The sequence below is a fragment of the Alexandromys fortis genome, unplaced genomic scaffold (genome assembly GCF_014885135.2).
Source record: "Alexandromys fortis isolate MF-2015 unplaced genomic scaffold, M_Fortis_MF-2015_v1.1 scaffold_120, whole genome shotgun sequence".
NCBI lineage: Eukaryota > Metazoa > Chordata > Mammalia > Rodentia > Cricetidae > Alexandromys > Alexandromys fortis.
Genome location: NW_026067999.1, coordinates 5,520,028 through 5,542,656, shown reverse-complemented (window position 1 = coordinate 5,542,656; position 22,629 = coordinate 5,520,028). Strand labels below are relative to the sequence as shown.

Below are 22,629 nucleotides of genomic sequence, written 5' to 3'. Positions count from 1 at the left end.
ATTATTCCAAAGAGGCAGGTGACAGTAATGTGGACCATACTTCAGAAATCAAGAATAATAAAAGAGTAACCATGATAGATTCTTCTTTGGTACAGGGTGAAGAGGCTAGCATTCATATCAAATAACATTAACGCCATTAGTCATAGATTGGATAAATCCAACACTTAACACAGACTGAAAGAAAATCCTAATACTCCCTGCCATGGACTAGACTAACCTTTGCTGGAACTGAAGAAGGTATCAGGTGACTTACTAGGGAATACTGTACTTTCAAAGTCGTTGAATTCTGTGGGAATAGCTGAAGCAATTTGTTTCTGATCTTGAAAGAATTTCCCCCTTTGAAACAGTAAATCGGATCCAACTAAAGTTGGATGTTCTGGAGATGTTATTTATATTAGAAAAATAACGTGAAACATGTATATGAATGTAGCAAATATTCATATGGATAAGTGTCTACCTGCAGATGAAGATGGCCATCGTTAACTGCCTGGTAAGTATAAACAGAAGGAATAATATTTTAAAGAATTAAATACAAGAAGCTGGAGAGATAGCTCAGTGGTTAAGAGTACTTGCTAGCCGGGCGGTGGTGGCGTATGCCTTTAATCCCAGCACTCGGGAGGCAGAGGTAGGCGGATCTCTGTGAGTTCGAGACCAGCCTGGTCTAAAAGAGCTAGTTCCAGGACAGGCTCCAAACTGTCTCGAAAAACAAAAAAAAAAAAAAAACAAAAAAAAACAAAAAAAAAAAAAGAGTACTTGCTGCTCTTGAAGAGGCCAAGGGTTCAATTACCAGTATGCATATGGCAACTTTCAGATATATGTAATTTCAGTTCCAGTGGATCTGATGCCCTTTTCTGGGCTCTGTGGGCACCAGGCACATAAGGTGTCCACAGACATACATGCAGGCAAAACCTATATGCATAAAACTAAATAACAATAGTAATAATAAATGTAAAGAACAAAATAAGAGCATGGGGTAGCAATAGTCTATTTCTACACAAATGTTTTGGTTGTGTGTGCACTTGAATGTTCACGAATGTGTGACTATGAGTGTGGGAACCAGAGGACATCGTCAGTTGTAGAAGTCGACAAGTCCAGAGTCATAAGCATTGACATGTTGGCTTTGAGGTGTTGGTGAGCTATTTTAGGGTAACTCTGTTACCATGGCACTGTTGACCTCTTGGATGGCATTCTTCTTTCTTGAAGATTGGAGAGAACGGTCCTATGCATTTTAAGGTGTTCCACAGCATTTCAACCTTGCTGCTGCATGGCCAGTAAGGCCCTCCCTTGTGTGCAATATATAAAAGAAAAACATATACTAACTCCTTAGCATGGAAGTCTGTATCTGATGGCTATATGTTACGAGAGTTGCCTCCTTTTGCCTTAAAACATGTTTTGAAACTACAAGAGAGGGCTATGCATGGTCTCTTTCCACTGACGTGGCTACATTGACTAGGAGAGAGAAGGAGAAGTCATTGGGCATGACATGCGGATGCTTCTGCAGATGCAATGTCTACTAGTCTGGATCGACCTAAGGGGCTGCTGTTTTTACATCCAGTCTGCAAAGCCCGTTTGTACTCACAGGTTACCATACATAAACTGAAAACTCTCCAAAACATCACGAAGGCCTTTGTAAAGACCACATCTACAGTGAAAAGTATGGGACAAGAAACCTCTCAGACTCAGGACTCCGTCAAGGGCATCCTCAAGTTCATCACATACCTGCCTCTTCCCATGGACGATAGATAGGGCTTTACAAAACTGAAGGGGGGGCTGGGGTCAGTCGGTAAAGGCCTTCCTAGAATGCACAAAGGCTATGCACAAACGTTCTATCCCCAGCATCACGTAGACTAGATGTGCTGGTACTGGCCAGTCACCCTAGCACTTGGGAGGTGGAAGCAGGAGGGTGGGAAGCTCAAGGTCACCTTCAGAGTGAGGTAGAAGCCAACCTGAGCTACAGGAGACTAGTGTCTCCAAACAAACAGATTCAGATAAATATAGACGAAAATCAAGGTACACTACCATCAGATCAGAGTGTCTTCCTTTCATGGTTACCTTATTTGATATATTGGAAGGGGTCTTTTTGTCTACGGAGACTGGTAAAATGGAGCAACAACCTAGGGTATTCAGGCTTTATTTCCCAGAGAGATCTTGCCACTCTCACTAATCAATACCAAGCACTACCAGAAGATGGCAGTACAGGTCCGTCTGGCGCTCCGGCTTTGGGCTAGCCAGGAGCTCAGGGTGTGGTATCTTCAGTGTGGAATCTGAAACCTGGCCCCTCACCTGCCTAAGAAATCTGCGTGAAAGCCAAATTCCCCGTGAATCAGCTCGCTCCTAAACAGAGCGCTGGTTGGGAAGGTGGCTCTACACGGTCAGCTGTGCAGTCTACGTGGAATCAATTCAGGCCTTAACAAGTAAACTCAAGTGCGAATTTTCGATTGGCTCCTGGTGATGTCACTTGCTGTGGCTGGAAGGCTGGGAGAACTGGTTTTCTAGGTGTGGGGAACCTTTGTTCTCTGCAACACCCACCTGGACCCCGGGGCCTCTCTGGGAGGCCAGGGCCTCCACGGTAACCGAACACAGTACACACATAGCTTTGTCCCAGCACACCCAGAAGGCCTACTAAGAACTGCAAGTGCAAAGCAAGGGTTAGGCAAAAATTCACTGGCCAGTAATGGATCTCACCTTGGCTTCTTGGGACTCAATCCCGGAGTAGTTTTAAGCCACTCTCTTGATACCGGTTCTGCCCCCCAGGTCCTGGCGGGCAGGTCCTGAGCTGGTTCTGAGAAACCCGAGAGGTTCCAGGCATTCTGTCTTGACTCCTGGGTTCATTTAATCCCCTCACCCACTAACCATTTTAGATTCCTTCCACCTTGGGCACGTTTAAAATAAACGGCAAACCTTAACAAGGCAGCCTTAGGCAAGGGCGAGAAGAATAGAAGCCTGATTGCCACACAGTAGCAAGCAAAGTCTTTTTGTGTCCACCCCACCTCCACCGCTGCCCCAAACTGTCACGATTTACATTGTTCGCAAAAGGTCAGCTTGATATTTGCTTTGTCCCTTTCTGAAAGAGCATTTGTGTCTGATTGTCTTCAAAGACCTGCAGGTCTTTAAGAGGAAGTCCTGTGGCTTTTTTTTTTTTTTAACTTTTGCAGGACCTGGCCATTGTTCACACCTAATCCCTTTAAACCTCCACAGCTGAGGGGGAAGAATTCATGGTTTCCACGCGCAGCTGGTGCTTCACACTTGCTTTCGGACCGGTCAGCAGTGCCCCAGGCGAGCCTGGTGATGTGCCATTTCCCCTGGCCGCACTGATAGTGCCATTTCCCCTCCACCTCGATAGTCTAGTGGCTGCAGCTGAATTCGCTGCTGCGTCCCAGGGTTTCCCTAGGTAGTTAAACTAGCTAGAGCCTTCAGAGGTAGGTGGTCAGCGTTCCAAGAGGAGGGAATGGTTGTGCGGGTGTGGTAGAAAGCCCAAAGCTAGTTGAGGGTACACCGAGCTGACCACACCAGGGTGGCCACCCGCTCAAAAGCGGGGTGAGCTTCTTTGCTCCCCTCTGCTATCTATCAAGGAAAATAAAACGTTCCCGGATGGTTTTTCCTAATGGAGGGCTAAACCTGCGGAGAAATAGTGGGGTGAGGAGAAGCCCTGTTTGGTAGCGCTTGCCAGTTTCCCTTGCCCTCTCCTGGAGGGCCAGTCTCTTTCTTGCCCTATCCAGGCTTTGGCTCTCTTCCTTGGCTCCCACACCTGGCTCTTAGCACTTCCCCTATGATTGTGACTCTCTGAAAAGCTTTCCGCCTTTCCCCTAATCCCTAAGGATAAAATGAATACCTCTGTCACTTTTTTTTTTTCATCTCTCTCCACCCCCGTACTTCCTTCTTCTCGAGATCACAGCAAAATTACTAGATTTGGAATGTATGCCTGTGGGAATAAATGAAGGGGTGATTGAAAGCTGCCCTTAGCAACAGCAAGGCAATGCCTCGCCACCAGGAATGGGGTGCCAACCCCTAAACGCCGCAGAGCAATGTAAAGCAGCTTTTTTTTCTTTTTTTTTCTTTTTTCTTTTTTGGTAGCGTAGGGGCTACCCAGCCCTACAGCAAGGCATCCTGGGATCTGAAGCGGAAACCACAGCTGGGTGACAAAAGCAGCCCTCCCCTCAGAGACCAGCTGTGCCTGTTAGCATTTTCTTTGGTAAGGAAACAGGTGATGGATGAGTCCCAGGAAGCACAGACTGCTGCAGGCATCTTGGTTTCAGTCAAGCTCCTAAGTGGATTCGGGCCCTTAGACCAGTTGCTTGCTTACTCTTCTCGTTTATCAAGTGCGAGAAGCCTTGGGCTCGGCTTACTACTAAGACGTTTGGGAAAGGAACAATAGATGTGGGAGCAGGCTTTTTGAGTCCTGCCACATAATCCATGGCCAGCAGATGTGCCCACGTGCTAAGAAGGGGCAGGGCCACTGGGAAAGTTCACATTCTCATGGGAAGTGAAAGTGAATCACGTCGCCGTTTCTGTCATGTGACAGCTGTGGGACACGATCAACTCACAGAGCGGCTGCTTCCTGGAGCCAGGTGGTGGCTCCTACCTATAAATTCCACCAACTGGAGGCCCGAAGCCTGCCCGAATTATAAATCAAGACCCTGTCAAATAAAAGAAAATAGCGGAAAGGGGGTGATGAGAGGTTTTATTTAGTGACATCTCCACTGTCACTCACCCTGTTCTAGCAGCATTCTTTCTCCCCAAACCCCAGGATTTCAAGATGGCAGAAGCAGCTGGATTTGCATTGGATGTCACCGAGCATCTTTCCTGTGCTTGTGTGCACACCTCTTTTGATTTTTGTTTTTGTGAATTACCTTCTCAAAAATGTATTTGTTTGTATTACTGGACCTACATTATTTTTCCTTAGAGTATCTCCTTAGGTAGCTATCACATAATACTCCTTTCTGCCCCAGCCTCACAAGCGCTAAAATTATAGCCATGTACCACCTTGTCTAGTGATGGGTAGACACTGTCCTTTTGATCACATTTTGGGTAAATTCTATATCAGATATACATTTGCAAATATTCCTTATTCCATAATTTTATATTTTTTCACCAACGCCTTTTTCAGGAGCGGAAGTATTTGATTTTGAAACTGAACTTTTCAATGTTTTCTTTTATGGGATGTGACTTCAGTAACAATTTGCTAGCTTGCATGTGATAGTATATTCCTATAATCTCAGTTTTTTCAGGGTGGGGAGGCTGGGGCAGGGAGATCACAAATTCCAGGCTAACTTAGGAGACAGAGAGTAACCCTATGTCAAAAACAAATAAATGATACTACTCCACACACAAACAAAGGCAGAACTATTAGTCTAGTGGGTAGTCGAAAAGATTCTCTGTTATGTTTACTTCTATAAGTTTTGTGATGTTATGTTTATGTGTGCAATGTATTTGTTTGTAAATTTTCTTTATTCTTAAGAATGTTACATGTGTATACAACGAAATGTCCCATTTAGGCCCATTTCTCCCTCCACATTTCCCCGTATCCTCTTCAATTGCTCCCCTACCAGCTCCATATCTTTTTTTAAAAAAATAACTTACCAAGTGCAGTTGGTGCTGCCCATCTGTATGAGTGCGGGGACTCCGCTAGAGCACTGGAAATCTGCTTGTAGCCACATCCTAAAAAGGAATGAGTCTTCATCCCCTAGCAACTATCTACTGTCAATAGTTTCTCCGTACGAAGTGGAGCCTGGAGATGGTCTGCCCCCCCTGTGGCAGGACCGTGCAGCTAACCACAGCTGTGCAGGTTTATGACCGCACTGGTCGTCAAGTCCAGAGGACCGTGTGTCACAGCGCCCCTCCGCATCTTTGTACAGTCTGTCTGCTGCCTCTTCCTTGATGTTCACTGCTTGAATTTATTTTTTATATATATAGTATAGGGTATGGATTTAGTTTATGAATATTTATATACCTTGGATTTCCTGAAAATAGTACAACTAATACATACTATCATTTTTTTTTTAAAAAAAAGAATATCAGAATAGTGGCAGTTTAATATTTTACCAAGCCCAGAGCCCTCCTAAGCTTGGGTGCTGAGCCACTATGTAAGTGACACACTTAGGAAGCCACTCCTGGGCAGAATGAGCATATGTATTTTAGCAGTTTGGCTCCAGACTTTTACAGGAATACCCTTTGGCTGCTTGGTAAACGTTGGGGAAGTTGAAAGTAGGGTAAGGCAGCGCTAGACTAGAGAGCACTGTGGAAATGGAGACCTGTGGAGGAATTAGGAGGAAGGAACGCTAACCCCTCCTGGCTAAAGTGCTGCTAACTTAGAGGAAGTGGAAGTGCTATCACATAGTACTGGCTGCAACCAGTGGCCCCAGAAGTCCTTCTTTGTCCTGCTTTTTGGGGCAAGAAGTACTGCTAAGTTCCGAAGCAAGGGGTGGCCAAGACACAAGTCAGGGAGGTAGCCCTAGGGGGCAGTGTGGATCACAGCTGGTCATAGCAAGGGCCCCTAGGAGAACTTCCCAGGGGTGGATGAAGGAAGCTGGTGGAGTAGAGATGGGGAAGAGGACACATGGGCACACACTGGAGCCAGTGAAAATGGCTTCGGCCTCTGCTCTGGATATAGTGGATGGGGAGGAAGGAACATAATCATACATACTGCTGCCTTGTATCTTTGTCTGGGAGAAGATGGAACCTGTCTGGGGTATCATCCATGACTTACAGGTTATGTCTTTCACATGGCAATGACAGTCACATTCTTCTGGAAATAAAAAGTCTTTGGAAAAAAAATAAACAAAAAAATAAAAAAAAAAAAAAAAAAAACCCCCCCCCCCCCCCCCCCCCCCCCCGCACACACATACAATACCAATTGAAGTTCCTTAAAAGAACAGATGTTAGTAGCCATAAACTCAGACATTTCTCAATTTGGTTTTCCCCCCAAATATCCCCTTTTGATTTTCAGAGGCATAATCAGTTCTCTGCTTCTGTTCCTTGCATATAATTATATCACATAATAACAATAACAATGGGAAATGCTGACAGAAACAAACAGTGCAATTAAGCAAAACAAAATCAGAAAGAAAATTAACTTTGCAAATAGCTCCAAGACTCTTTTCTCAAGCTAGATAGGAGACAAGGGTGCAGAATATCACAAACGCAGCAGCCAGGTTTCAAGTCCCAGCTCCTAGTTACTAGCATGTCCAGGATTTGAGGCATGTAGGTAGCAAAGTTTCCTTCATAAAGCATGGGTAATCTCCATCATCATACAATCTGCTTCTGAAGGTGAGACAAGGGATGCTTTAACTAGCCTCCTGAGTACAGTAAGCAGACCATAAACATCAGCCATTATCCTGTCCTCCAGGTTTACTACATTGACCTTCAACGACTTTCAGCAGCATCTACATATACAACTATCCCATTATTATCGTATTTATCTTTTTCCAAGGTGGATGGAAGACACCATAAATGTCAGTTTGGGTCCAAGCATCATGACTTCCCTAGAAGCCTAGAAAGAAGGGATCATGCCCTTCCATTCTGCTGCCGATATTACCAAGAAGATCTCTGGCAGAATGTGGGAAGCCTGAGGCCACTCAAAAAGAGCAGCAGACCCATGTCTATACTTTTGTTTTAAAAGATCTCTCTAAACTAACAAGTCTACCCTTCATAATTTAGGGTTCAAGTCCTGCAGTCTCAGTTCAGTTACTTGCTTCGTTGTCAACAAGCATCATTGGTGGTGGGTGGATGTTGCTGTTGCCTAGAGACACCAACCACTGTTAAGACTTAGCCTACCATCGAGGAGACCTGACCCAACAGGGAGAGGGCGAGCAAATCAACAGCACATGGCACATTGCCTGGTCCATAGCGGGCTCTTGGAAATGCTTTGCTGAATGAGACCACGCAGAGTTCCCCAGTAGGGCGAGGCTAAGATTGTGCTTCACGCTTGGAACCCATGGGCTTCCTTTCATCCTCCATGCCATCCAGCTGTACAAGGCAGGGAAGCAGGAATGCATGGCTCAGAGGAAGAGAGGGGAAATAGCACCCCTTCCCTGGGGCTTCACTTCTTTTGCCAGCCTCCCCCTTCCACGTGAGTCCCTCCCTTACAGCGCCCTTCTTCAGCACCTCATTGGCATTCACTTGGGGCAGGCGTAGAAGAAGTCTGTGGAAACTTCCTTCTACATAAACGGCTAGCTGAGAGGGCTGGCTGAGAGATGATGAAACCATGGAAACCGCAGACCCTCGCCTGTGGGGCCACCAACCCAGAACCCTTCTGCTGAGCTTGGGACCTATTTCTGGCCTCACTGTTTGCCTAAAGTCCTTGTACAAATCACTTATCATATGCCACATTTCCTCACTTACAGGGAAGATGCTGGCTGTCTAGTGTCACCCTTCCATGGCTTTCTGGGCCATGGGGCACGAATGAGTTAACAGAAACAAACTAATGAAAAATGAACAAAACCAAACACTTCGATGAATGTGCCCTTGTGCAATGGTGCAGCCTGGTAGCCAGGGCCTCTACTTCAAGAAACTTCTCACAGAGTATTTGGACACACACACACACACACACACACACACACACACACTAGGTGACCCCAGGGACAGTTTCCCCACCTCACTGAAAATAGGAAGCAGTTCAGCAAACGTAGCGATCGGCTCCATTTTATAGGAAGCCATCTAAGGAGCTACTGCCAAAATCAGAATGCTGTTAATGGGGTCTAGATTGCTTCAATTGTGGGTACCAAAGGTATGTTCTAGAACGGAGTCGGATGCGCAGTAGCCCAAGGGTTCATTGACTTTAGGAGTGTTCAGAGCCACAGATAGGACAAGAGCTGTCTTCCTTTCCTTTAAGAACACAAGTTCTTTTACTTGCAAAAAAGCAGGAAGTCTTTGGGTTGGGCCTCTGGGCGGTGCCTTTCACTTCCTTCCAAAGGTGTTTTCTTACTACACCCCAAGAACCAGGTCACATTCTGTTGCTTTCACGGGCCTATCAACTACTTTAGGGTGGGTTTTGGGGAAAGTTTCTTGATTAGGAAAAAAAGTAATTATTTCTTAAATGCCTGAAAGGTAAAATGTAAAACTAAATATTTTAAATTAGCATAAAAGTAATACTATGTGTTTCTGGTACAAACATTGCTTTATAAATGGAACCTCCACTCCCTTTGCCCCGAAGCAAATTGTTAATAGTTCTTGAGAGTCTCTTGTCCAGAGCCAGTGAGGGAACTCAGTGAGGAAAAGTGCTTGGTGCCAAACCCTGACCACCTGAGTTTGGAATCCCAGAACTAACATCATGGAAAGGGAGAACTGACTCCTATAAGTAACCACTTGTCCTCGGGCCTCTGCATGTGGTACATGTGTTTGAGACACACACACACACACACACCTGTATCCTTGTGAGGGTTGAGGGCATGGGATGCATGAGCACATGGAAGCCAGAGGTTGATGGTTGAGGGTCACTTCCTCAATTCCTCTCTGCTTTAATCCTCCAGGCTGGTCTCTCTCTGAACCTGGAGCTGCCTTACTGACTAGACTGACTCCAGGAAGCTTCCTGTCTTCACCCACCACCTAGCCCCAAGTAGTCATCGGGTCAACTCAAAAGGCCTGGCTCCCTCCAGCTTTTCTAAGTGGTCCTAGCTCTTTTTAGCCACGATTTCCCAAACTATTGTGACTACTTTCCCTAGAAGAATAGAGGGAAAATTTCAAGTAGTGTCTCCCCAGCTAAAGCTGATGTTTCTGCACACCAGTCGGATGCGAGGTGACTGGAAAACCCTTTGAATATATAAACACTGAAGGTGGGAGCAAACGGAAAAACAAAGACCATCTTCCAACCTCTTCCTGCTCTTCCTGTCCCTCCTCCTCTTCCTGTCACCCCCTCCTCTTCTTCCTCCTCCTCTTTCTCTCCTTCCTCCTCCCCCTTCTCTTCCTCCTCCTCTCCCTCCTCCTCCTTTATATAGTTGCATTGTAACCGGAAAGAGCCCAGGGCCTTGTGGCATGCTCTACTGAGAAGCACTCTACTACTGAGCTGTATCCACAGACCTTATGATCTACTTTTAAGATAAACGAGATCATTTTTGCCCAGCAAATAGGTTGTTGATCCAGCTGTTGCTTTTAGTGTCTTCTGAAAACTTCTTCGACAGCCCTATTACTCTAGTGTTTCCTTAGAAACAAAAGGCTCCTGAGGGTGGTTACCATGGGTGTACTTTGTAAACTAAGATTTTCAGAGTGAATTGTGCCACATTTCACCTTTGAAGATTTTCCCTCGCCGGGAATACTGGTGTGCTGTCCGATTGTAGCTGAGTCCCCTCATAAGGTGCTATCATGGAGGTGCCTTCACTCCCACAAACCATCTTGCTGGGATTGGGGGAGAATGCATCACCATTGTGAAGGTTATAACGAATCCTGCTGGAAGTAAAAAGCATCATATGGGAAATAGAGACATTAAAAGTGCACATCTTGGGGCTAGAGAGATGAATCATGGGTTAAAATGATCCATTTGTTGCTCTTGCAGGGGGCCAGAGTCAGTTTCCAGCAAATACATGGTGGCCCACTATCATCTCTAACTCCAGTTCCAGGGGATCTGATGCCCTGTTTGGACCTCTTCAGGCACCAGGCACCCACTGGATACAATACATAAAATAGGCAAAACACCCAAATTCATAATATAAAAATAGATAAATCTTTACAAAAATAAAATTAAAAAGGCATATCTCAAATTATTTATCATTTAGCTTTCTGGTGAGGGATTTGGCATATAACAAACACCTTCATCAAGTGATCAATGTTATTTTTTTTTAGCAATCATGGTTTATGTTGCAAACAAATAACAAACCAACAGAAGCCAGACTTAAAAAAAAATGCAGACATTGAAGGTGAAAGAAACCAAGCGACAGAGGAGCAAGATGGCCGACAAGCCTGAGACCCAAGTGACGGAAGGAGATAACTGAATCTCCACAGATGCACTGGTGTGCTTGGGTGCACACACACAGACTAAATGTAATAATGATTTACAAGCATCACTTCTCTCTGGACACAAAGTGCTTCCTAGCCATTTCCATGGGCTAGCTCTCATTTTCCTGGCAGTTTCTGCCTTTTTGTGCACGAGAGCGAGAATCCAGTGTGTTTTCTTCAATTTCCCCTCGCTACACAGTCCAAATCTCTTCCATGCAACTGATTTCCATCCAGTGCCCAGTGGGAGCGGCATAATGATCTTTACCAGCTCCATGCCCAATGGTCGTTTCTCTGTGTGGAAGTGGCGGCCAAAGAAACCTTTATCCTGAAGGTCCTTTCTGGGTTGCCAGCTTTTTGGTACTCTTTTTGTTACTTTGGAAAATTGTATGTAAAGTTTTTGTGCATAGCATTTTTGTATGTGGCATTATGTAACAGGAAACCATTTTGAAGTACACAGCTGTTGCGAAGTAGACTTTCAATGCTGGATAATCACCACCTCTGCCTAGTTCTAAACCATTTTTATTGCTCCCAACGTGAGCCCTGTATCTACTACAAGGTCATTCCCCATCCTTCTCAACCCTTAGCTCCTGGCAACCACTGTCACACATATTGTCTCTGGCCTTATCTACTCCGAGCGTTTAATTTAAATAGAACCATACAATATGGGGTCTTTGTCGTTAACTTTTTTTCACATTGTACAGTATCTTCAAGGTTCTTCTACGCTGTAGCGTGGTTTAATACTGAATCCTTTTTTTTGTGACAATGAAAATGGAACCCAGGGCCTTGCTACTACAAAGAGCTATATCACCAGCTCTTCATTTATTGAGACAGAGTTTCACTATATAACTCACACTGGCCCTTTGAAATCAGTATGTAATTAAGCATGCCTTCACACTTGTATCCTTACCTTCTGAGTGCTGGGATCATAGGTATATGCCAGCATTCCTGGCATCATATGGCAATTGAGTGTTTACCATTTGAAGACGAAGTTTCATCTTAAACCTTTAGTTGAACCTATTAGGGTGAAATCTGGGGATTATTATTTCTGTTGATTTCACAGATTATATAGACCAGGCTGTAATTTGTACATTACGGTAGAGACACTCAAGTGGTATTTTCCTGGTGGTTTCCCTGACAGTGGGTAAGATTCAGGTTTATACTTTCTACTTGAGATACAAAGTCAAATGCCACCATGAATTACTTACTGTAAGGTATCATTACCTCCCATGGGAAGGAAGAGCCCATATCAGAAAGAATCAGAGATGGGGATCCAGATGCTAGGAAAGGTTTCCTCTCTCATTAGTCAATGTCCATGCACAGGGAAGCTGAGAATTGCAGGTCACCCTTAGACAGGAAAAGTATAACACAGCAGAAAGGAAGGGAGCTTTATGTGTGCATTTTACAAACCCTGGGGACAAGTAATGACTGCCTTATGCCACTAGCCTCAAGGGTAATGACGCTAGACTGAAGGTTTGACTAGAGGGGAAAGGCTGAGCCTGTAACAATCAATATCAGAGAATGGGTGAAAGGTGCGGTGTCCCAGAAACCTTTGGAAGCTGACGAACTGAATTGCAAAGCCTGGTGAGGCAGCCCAAGAACCTCCCAGAAGAACCCCTGGAAGTCACATAGAGAAGCTCCTTTCTCACAGACATCAAAAGACCAGGATTTTCCAGAGTGGGCTGTGTGTGTGTGTGTGTGTGTGTGTGTGTGTGTGTGTCTGTGTGTGTGTGTGTGAGAGAGAGAGAGACAGAGAGACAGAGACAGAGACAGAGAGACAGAGAGAGACAGAGAGAGAGATAGAGACAGAGAGAGATAGAGACAGAGAGTGCATTCATGTATGTTTGTGTGTGTGTGTTTGTACATGTGCCTACACATGTGTTGTATGTGATGCACAAGTGTGGTTCAGCCCTAAGCGAGCAAAGCTGCTCTTCAATAGGACAAGAAAATCAAAAGGTGAAAAGGATGAAGAATCCCCCAGTGGTGGCACTGGTGCCACCAGCTCTAAAGAGCTTCAGTCCCACACTCCTCCCAAGTAGACTGGACGTGAGTAAGGACACCAACACCTGTAACCTCTAAAGCTGTGGCGACCAATTCAGTGTGTGTTAGTCTTCACTGTGTTTAAGAAGCCCATTTTTTTCCTCTTGTGCTTTCAAATGTGTTTTCTTTGCCTTTCCTAAGTCATCCTTTTGCAAATCACCACTACTTGTTGAATGGCACCAGCAAGAACAGGATGTTTCTGCAGCTGGGCAACACTGGAGGCTGTGGCCAGGTCACTAGAGGCAAAAAAGGGGGGGTCAAAGGAGCACGTGGGCCCATCCTAGATACAGAGCAAGGCAGCGGCACTAGAGACACATAGGAATCTGTAATCTGAAAGAGTAGGATTGGCTTCAAAATGTAGGAGACTCTGTGAAGAAGGAACATGTGCAACCTCTATGGAAGATGATGAAGAATGTCAAGATGGAGGCAGTATAGCACTATGCATGAGGTCATGACAAGTGCAGAGCCCAGTCTAACACATAGGCCACAGACCCGGAAACCCAGCCCTGAAGCTAATGCCTTCCTTTGTCAGCATTCCCTTCAAATCTGAAGCAACTGTCTAAGGCCTGCACTTGGTTTCTTCAGCGTAAAGCCATTAACCACCTTCTGCTAGTAATAAAGGAATTATATTTCTTGTGTGTGTGTGTGTTTATGTGTATGCAGGTCCATGCATCTGTGGGTGTGCAAAGGATAACTTTTGACTGCACTGCCTACCTCGTTATTTGTGTTTGATTGATGTTTTTATTGATTTTTTTTTGAGCAGGGTCTCTTACTGGCCTGGAACTCGTGAAGTAATATATCCTGGCTAGCCAGTGCTCCCCCGTGATCTGCCTGTCTCCACCTCCCCAGTTCGGAGATTACATGTAAGTACCACCATACCTGGTGTTTCAGATGGGCTCTGGGAATTGAACTCAGGTCCTCATACTTGCAAGGAAAGCACACTGCTGAATGCATGAGCCTTGGGGAATATATTTCACAGTAAAGGTTTGCCAGGGCTGAGGGTGAAGTTTAGTGGTAGAGTGCTTACCTAGCATGTGTCAGGCCCTGGGTTTGAACCACAGCACCATGAGAAAAACAACAACAACAACTAAAAGGCAAAGCAAAGTTTTGACACCCATAGCTGAGCACTGCCTTGAATGTACGATCTTCTTCTCTCCATTCCCAATGGCTGGAATCACTGGCTTATGACACCACTGTCAGCTCACAGAGTAGCTACCATTTAATTATTTAAATTTCAAGTATGTCTGGGCACCATATATATGTCTGGTACCCACAGAAGCCAGAATCTAGAAGGGGGTATCAGAGTCTGGTACCCACAGAAGCCAGAATCTAGAAGGGGGTGTCAGATCCCCTGGGACTGGAGTTACAGATAGTTCCGAATCAACATGAGGCTGATGAGACTTAAATCTGGTTTTCTGGAAGAACAACCGGTGCTCTTAACTGCTGAGCCATCTCTCCAGCCCAAGTTCTTATATTTTAAAGTGTGCTATTTTTGTTTTTGTTTTGGGGTGCTGAGGACTAAACCCAGAGTTTTGTACATGCTACGCATACGCCCTAATGATGAGCTACCACTGAGCCCTCTACCAAAGCCTTAAGTATATTAAGTAGAAGGCTTTATTGAGATAGGATATAGCTTTATTCCTAGCTAGTCTACAAAGGCAGCCTGAAGACCTTAGAATGCTAGAAAAATGTAGCATATAAATGAGTCCATTTCTAAGATAGCTCCATTGAATCTCAACCACATCACTGGGTTTTGCTAGTAGATTACTTAATTTCTCTACAACGCCTTTATCTACAACGTAAGGGACATAATGGGCCTCTAAGGAGGTCTTGTGGGATACTGCAGGGAGAGCTCCCAAGAGAAAGTAGACACTCAGAAAATGCTGGCTCTTTCTGCTGCTCTTATTGTTATTATATCATTATGACCTTTGTATATATTTATAAATTATACATCGTGTATGCATGTATTATTATATGACACCTATTTATCATATAATTATATCATATTATTATTATTACTGCTGCCATACTTCCAGTTATTATTATTCTTCAGCCTGGTCCCTACCTGCCTCTCAACATTTCCTGCCACTGTCTTGCCTCCTATGCAGGTTCCTTGCCAAACTAAACGACTCATTGCTCTGGACAAGACTCAAAGCTTCTGCACTTCTGTGCCGGTTCCCCTGGCTATTTAGAGGCTGAATAACCACTTGGAGGGGATGTTGTAGAGGCGAACTCAAGCTGCAGAATGAAGCAGGCACAGAAACTCAATCAGATCAATACAGAGGGCAGGGCTGCACACACACTGGGGCTTCTTGGTTCTGTCTGTGCTTGCCGGTTTTCCTCCACTGATTTCTCTCACGCTGGCAGGGGGAGCCCTTTGTTCCATCTTCCTGGAGCCACAACGTGGAGCTGCTGTGGGTAAGAATAGCGGAAAACGCTGGAGAAAGATCCCTTTCAGTGAACCCCGTGACAGGAGTGGGCCGCAAGGGAAGGACATAGACTTCAAACTGGTTGTTTGATTCAGAGAAAATTGCTAAAACTCTATGAGCCTCGGTTTCTTTTGTAGTAAAACGAGGAAGTCCGTACCCGCTGCGAAGGGTGAGAACTGAGTCCTGCTCTAAAAGGCTTCCGGGAGCTACAAAATCGAGCTAGGACGAGATTTTGAAGATCCTTTCCCTCCTTTGTCTTTTCTTCTTTTTACCAAGGGACCCGGGGCTGTGCAAGGGGATTTATATTCTCATGGGTACAAGGGAGTCGGGGGTTAGCTGTAAGGCAGAGTTTAAAGGAAAGGTGGCAATTGTAGGAACCCCAGGGGAGTGTGGGCCGCAGGCAGGTGGGACAGATGGTAGGAGGCCCTGAACCAGACAAAAGGAGTGGGGTTTGAACAAGCAAATAACCGAGAGCCTTGCTGCAATCCCTGTTGTAAGGCTCCTCCTCTTTTTCCTTCGGACTAGCGCTCCGCCCCAAACTACATAAATTCAGAATTGCAGTACTCATTTTCATGAGCTCAGACTTCCAATGGCTGTTTCTCCATCACTGGAAATACACACAGTTTGGGCCCAGGCCCACACTGGAAAGCAAAAGAAAACAAAGCGTCTGCTCACGCTGCTTCCTGGTTCTGTGGGGCATGGCCTTGGACAGGGGCCACCTTGTTGGTACTTGTCTCACAGGGTGCCATGACCTGGTAGATGAGAGAGGCAAGGCAGTTGCCAGGTGGGCTCTTTGCTTGCCTTTCCCTGGAGGGCCCTGAGGGCAGAATGCACCCTGCAGCTGAAGTGACCAGTGCCTTTGAAAGCAATCTTTTTTTCTGCCTCACCATGTCTTCGTCACTTTAATTGGAATTGAAAACTCCCACCTCAGTGGTTATTGTGCCCAGCATATGCTAATCTACTTATAAATGTTTCCTTCCCTGAAGCAGCAATTATCCCTGACATCTGGAAGTTAATACTAAGTAGATTCAACTGTCTGAGATGTAAACATCGTTATTGGAGTTTTCGGTTCGGGAACTGAATTCAAGTACCGAGGACGCAACCAAAGCAGTGCGAGCCTGGTTTATTGAGCAAATACCGTCTTCTAAGACTCAAGGACCACTCTGCTTTACAACCCAGGCTGGCCTCAAACTCACTGTGGAGGCCCTGCAATCCCTGATCTTCTTTCCTCTACCTCCCAAATGCTGAGAATTCAGGCATGTCATTCCATGCCTGGTTTATGTCATGCTGGAGACTGACCCACAGCTTGGTGCATGCTTGGCAGGTGCTCTGCCAACTGAGTTACGTCTCCAGAATTGGACTTATTTTTATTTGGCTATAAAATAACAACATATCTCATTTTTATTGGTAATTTGTTAGAGAAGTGATATAGTCATGTATTAGTTATGTAGAAATATACAACGAAATATATAAATGTCTCTTTATAAGAGAAGTGATTGCAAATCCCCTGAGGTTTTTGTTAATGGCAAACACTAAAACGTTTATTATTTTCTTTTCTTCTCAACTTCCCATTTGAAATGCGAGCAGGATAAAGTGATTGCCGTAGTAAAGCTTGGTCCCAAGAACTTGGTCTTCCCACAACTCTAACCGCTAGTGACTGTCATTTGTCCAGTTTACAGAGGCGGTCCGCAAAGGATGATTGACACGAGGAGTCCACCACTTTTAAGACCATTCTTTTCTTTGCCTTTCATTTTCTCCTTAGCACCCTTCCCTTCCGATGTTCCTGTCGGGTGGGCCAGCCAAGCCCATTACTGTGAACTCTGTTCCCACAGCCAGTGGCTTCCCTCTCTAACCACCCACCTGCTCTTTCTCCAGCAACAGCTACAAACAACAGCTGCCTGCTAGCCTGTTACCAAAGGAGGAAACTCCAGATGTTTCCAGACGCCACTCTCCCATCTCCTCTGGCGAGATGACTTCTGTAACCTTTCCTAAGGCAAAGGAGGCAGCAAGAGTCGGGCTGTGGCATTCCTTTGTCGATTATGTGAAGAGGAAAGAGAGTTCGAGAAATTCTGACAACAGCTGAGGGAGGGGAAATGGAATCAAACAACCGACAGAACTGGTGTCTGGGGTAACTGCAGCTGCTAGCAGAAGAGGCCAGGAATGCACCCTGCAAGATCTTTTCTGGGTTTCAACAATGCAGTGGGCTCCCTGCAAGTGAACATGGGGCAGGAGGGGCTGTGTTACCCGAGAGGTGACATCTCACGCGTGCTCAAACAGGTCCAGGGCCCCCATTCGAAGGGCAGGAAGGCAGCCGCACAAGCCCAAGCTGAGCATTAACTGGGAAACCAGAGGGGTCACCTTGCCCTGCCTACCCCCATCTCCTTCTTCCCCAGTAAAAGGGAAGTGGATGAAGAAATGGAGAAGTCCAAGCTGCCGGAGCAGAGACAGTTTAGGCTCCCTCATAACCCTTGACTCATTCCCAGAGAGGCAAAACCTCTATCATAAAAATGCTTAGCGAAGGGCTTCTGGAAATACCCCCACCCCAGGGCACAGAAAAGGAGAAGGAATCTTTTGTAGTTTTCTGTGTCTGAGAAAGAATCCCAACAATGCCTTTTTAGAACCTGTGTAGCTTCCTACTGTCACCCACCTCTTGGAGACCCAAGCTTGGTACCTGTAATTACTTTTTAGTAGCAAGCAGGTCCCTGGTACTCACCGACTCCGGTGCCATTTTGAAACCCACACCTCTCTACCTGTCTCATCCGCACGAACTGCCGAAACCTTCCCTCTCAAAACCGAGTTCGCGCTTCTCTTTCAGTCTTCAGATAGCAGGAGCGAGTGGAATTGGCGTCTTCAGAAATCCTTGGTTCTCATTAGCAATCCCTTCTAATTAATGAAAGTAAGAAAAAGGAAATCAACTTCCTTATTGTCGCTCAATAGCAGAAGTTGAATTTGAGTTAATTTTTGAGGAGGCTGTGTATTCTATAAAACTCCCAATTACCTTACCATGAGCAAGTATTAGTTATCTGACGCGAGTGCTCACGAAAATTATCGTATACGATACAGATGCTTCAATGCTGAAACTTTTCTTTAAAAAAAAAATCATTCAAGGATCCTTTATCGCCCTCTCAAATCAAGGGGGGGAAGACAGCCGAGGAAGACAAAGAGGGCCGGGTGGGGTGAGTGCGGTCCACTGGTCTAAAAGCTGAGTCACGGCAATCAGACCCCAGCAGCCCTTATGTGAGGGACACCGCACCCTATCTTGGGGGACGCTGGCTGCAGACAAAGCCAGTTTCGAAGTAAAGGAATGCCTTTCTCCTTAGGTGCCACCCAGGCACCTTAGTTATCGTGAATTTAACCTTCAGAACAGATTTGGGCGGTTGTTGCAAAAGTTCGTTATAATAAAATACACGTCGGGGGGTGCATTTTGAAGGCGTTTGTTCCTTTTCTAGTTCCGCCATCAATGTGGGTCGAGGGCCCTGGTGGATGGGATGGGGGAGGGAGGGTCCGACAGGCCTTCGAACGCCTTTCCGGAGACGCGGCGCGAAGGAGTTAAGCGGGACTGCCAGTGACGTCACCTCATTTACATAGGAGCGCGCATATAGCGGCGCGCGCTGCGCCCCTCCCGACAATCGGCAGCAGCCTCTGACCAGATCGGACTCCCTTTGTTCGCGCTCCTCGCTCCGGTGAGCCCCAGGGCCCCTTCCTCCTTCAGTCCTCCGCTTCCCTGCTCGTCCTCATCCTTAAAGCCAGTCCAAGGGGTACTACTCCCAGGCCAGGTTGTTTTGGGGATTTTGGGGGGATGCTAAACTCTTCCAGATGCTGAGTAATGGGAAAGGGGAACTTGATTTTTTTAAAAATCACAAAATCGGGCATTTTGCTGCGCAGTTTGGAGGGGAATTGTTTTCTCTCCTCGACCCTCACCCCCTAAAGTATTTTTCCTGGTCTCGGAGGCTGTAATTAATCAGAAATAGATCCTTTGTTCTAATGCTCTGTAGTCTCCTGAACGCCTGATGGCTTCGAGGGCTGTTATCTGGCAGGCTTAACCTACCCGAGCTGTAACCTGAAAATTGGGAAGTCCTTGCAGAGAAATGTGTGCAAAGAGGGTCGAAGGGCCCTGCACGCAGATCAGGATGCAATTGCGAGAAGTGGGGAAGGCAGCTTTGTGTGCCTCGGCTGCATTGTTGGGCTAGAGCGAGGAGAGGAAGCGAGTAGGGCGGTGGTCGGTGGCTGCTCGTGTCAGCTCCCGCCTTTGTGCGGAGGAGAAAGCTGGGCCGCCTGGCATCTTTTTGGGGAGCAAGCCCATGTAGAAACTGTAGGTGCGTTTTGCGACCTTGACTCTATTTTAAGAGTTTTTACTCGACTTCCCCCCACTAACGCTGGAAGTAGCTTCATTCTAACCCGATTTTAATATTTCAACATTGCAGTTAACATCCCGCAGTGATGAATACCTTTGAGAGCCACCTTCGCTCTTTGATTTTTCACATTGGGAACAGTAAGGGAGATTTTTTTTTCCCCTGTAGAAAGAGCTGAAGGCTTTAGTCAGGAATGGAAGAGGAAGGGAAGGGAGGAAGTAGGATTTCAAGCTGGAACCTCTGGTCGGGGTAGGAGAAGGTGCTTTCGGAGCTGGGAGAGGCGAGGGCGGGTGGCTCTTTCTTAGCCTTGGTCTTGGCTTTTTACCTGCAGCTCCTTCCGGCAACCATGTCTGACAAACCCGATATGGCTGAGATCGAGAAATTCGATAAGTCGAAATTGAAGAAGACAGAAACGCAAGAGAAAAATCCTCTGCCTTCAAAAGAAAGTAAGCTGTTCGCCCCCTCCCATCTTCAGAACAGGCTGGGCGGGAGTGGAGCGGGCGGGTAGGAGGAAGGGAGGGGCAGCGGAGAGGATGGGGGGGGAGGTGCGGGGGAGGAGCCGACAGTTTGATGATGATGAATATGGCCTGCAAAGGTTAATTAAAAACTGTTTTGCAGCCAACAAACGCTGGGCTTTAGTGATTTAATAAGGGAATATTTCATAGGCATATTATGCAAATACATTTATTGAATAACTGTACTTCTGTTTAATGACTTCCTCATCGTAGCAACCTATGTAACCTAGAATTTTTATAACATGAAAAGAGATTTTTAAATGAAAATATCGTGTTTCTGTAGAGTGTGCTAAGCCTCCATCTTCTGGTTTTTTTTTTTTTTTTCAGCCATTGAACAGGAGAAGCAAGCTGGCGAATCGTAATGAGATGAGCGCCGCCAATATGCACTGTACATTCCACAAGCATTGCCTTCTTATTTTACTTCTTTTAGCTGTTTAACTTTGTAAGATGCAAAGAGGTTGGATCAAGTTTAAATGACTGTGCTGCCCCTTTCACATCAGATTCTGAACTACTGACCAGGAAGGCCTCCCCTGCCTCTCCCACCCATCTGGCTGGCTGGCAGGGAGGGAAAAGAACGTGCATGTTGGCGAAGGAAAACAGTTGGGTGGGAGGCGGTGAAATATAGAGTAAAATTCAAGATGGTCCAAGGTGTCCTACAGGATGTAAACTGCAGTTTAATCAGAGTGCCATTTTTTTTTGTTCAAATGATTTTAATTATTGGAATGCACAATTTTTTTAATATGCAAATAAAAAGTTTTAAAACCTGACTGGCGGGTCTGTTTGGTGTCTGGAGGGATTAGTTGAATGGGTCCTGCAACCTTTGCAAAAATGCCGGCCTCTTGGTCACTGGGGACAAACATGAAGAGCCTTGACATCGTCGCACTGGGGTATGGATAATATCTATAGCAAAAGATTGGAAGGTCATCTGAAGGTGATTGTGAGTTAGTTCCTCGCGGGTTACGTGAAAGATTTAAGGGAAATATCTGCATTTGGAGCAGCTTCCATTGTTGGAAGAAGGGGGCTGGGAAACTTGATGGGTTTTAATAAATCTACATTTAATTTATTGCGCATCATCTCAAAATAAAGGGTGGTGGTTCAGCACATTGGCTGTAGGTATCAAAATGAACTTGATCGACTACCTAGTATCCAACAAGTTCAGTTTAGGGCAATCCTCTGAGGTAAAACTAAAGACCACATTTTAGTATGTGCTTTAGAAAGGAATTCTGAATTTTTCCTCATCTAATGGCTGGCTTGAAATCGAAGTTCGATATTTAAACTCAGCTTTAGAAAAAGAAATGCACCTATCCTGAAAGACTGATTTGAACTCGGTGAAATCCTAAAACGGAATGTTGGGGTTTAAAAGACAAATTCAGGACAGGTGAAATCTGGGCCAAGTTTGAAAGCAGCAGATAACCATCAGCTGACCAGGGCTTTTCTGGAGTCTTCCCTAATCTTCCATCATCTGAGCTACATATTTCTGTTGGTGGGTATAAGCAAAGCCCTTGTTTCGGCTGGGCCGCAACATGTAGCAAGAAGAAGAAAAATGAGCTATTTTCTAAAAGCAAAATGAAGGTGCTTAAAGCTGCTTGGTGGATCGCTCTGTTCTTTATGAAGGGTACATGTTCGTTAAGTGCCAGACGGCAATATTTAAGATCAGCAGCTCTCCCAGTATCTCAGCAAGGATAAAATATACAGGGCAAATGTCCACAGTGAACTTTTCCCCCAAAACTGGCTCATGAAAACATCGGTTTGCAGTGGGGGCAGGGAGGGGGGATTGTGCATTACTAAACCCAGTTGATTTTCTTTGCTCAACACTTCCTTTGAGAAATGCACATGAAACCACGGACCTGTGGTTTAGACACTCGAGGAGAGCATCAGTGAGCAGACCTTCATCTGCCTGTCTGGGGTAGGATGGGTGGACGTGTCAGGCCACAGGTCGTTCCTCCTATGGAGAGACAGAAGGAGCCAGCACAAAGGTTCTGAGTGGGGGAATCCTCTAGCCTTGACTTTTCTTTACTGACCTACAAGGCCGGGTATAGGCTCAATGAAAATGTCCAAACCACAAAGAGAAACCAGACCCATGCAAGTTTTTGTTGTGTGCATTTTCTGAACAACGCAAGATGAACGGTTGGGTTTTGTTTTGTTTTGTTTTGTTAATTCGCACAGTTCCAGAGTCCTTCAGTTTAAAGAAGAAAGGGAGAGGAATACTTCAGAAAGGTCAGTGACAGAATAGTTGTCCATTCTGTCCCAGAATGACCAAGACAAAATATAGTAGGTAGAATTCAACAAAAGGTAGAATTAAAAATCTAGGGCTGGGGATATAGCTAGATTGGTAAGTGATTGCCTAACTAACATGCATGAAACACGGGG

General features: G+C 45.6%; 1 protein-coding gene and 1 long non-coding RNA gene across 2 annotated transcripts; one reads left to right on the top strand and one right to left on the bottom strand.

Moving 5' to 3' along the window:
• LOC126512681 (uncharacterized) lies at positions 1-18,288 on the bottom strand. Its single transcript, XR_007595130.1, has 3 exons — positions 10,222-18,288; positions 5,581-6,760; positions 1-4,637 (listed from the first exon to the last, which is right to left on the bottom strand). It is a non-coding gene; the product is annotated as an uncharacterized lncRNA (long non-coding RNA).
• Positions 18,289-18,965: 677 nt separating this feature from the next.
• Tmsb4x (thymosin beta 4 X-linked) lies at positions 18,966-21,026 on the top strand. Its single transcript, XM_050160560.1, has 3 exons — positions 18,966-19,075; positions 20,076-20,190; positions 20,587-21,026. Exons 2-3 carry the CDS (start codon positions 20,091-20,093, stop codon positions 20,619-20,621), a joined length of 135 nt encoding a protein of 44 aa, XP_050016517.1. The 5' UTR covers positions 18,966-19,075; positions 20,076-20,090; the 3' UTR covers positions 20,622-21,026.
• The last annotated feature ends 1,603 nt before the right edge of the window (positions 21,027-22,629 follow it).

Excerpts from the sequence above, each read along its gene's own strand:
- Tmsb4x (XM_050160560.1), top strand. The coding sequence starts at position 20,091 with ATGTCTGACAAACCCGATATGGCTGAGATCGAGAAATTCGATAAGTCG. Across the intron at positions 20,191-20,586 it reads TCCTCTGCCTTCAAAAGAAA|CCATTGAACAGGAGAAGCAA; the intron begins GTAAGCTGTTCG and ends TTTTTTTTTCAG.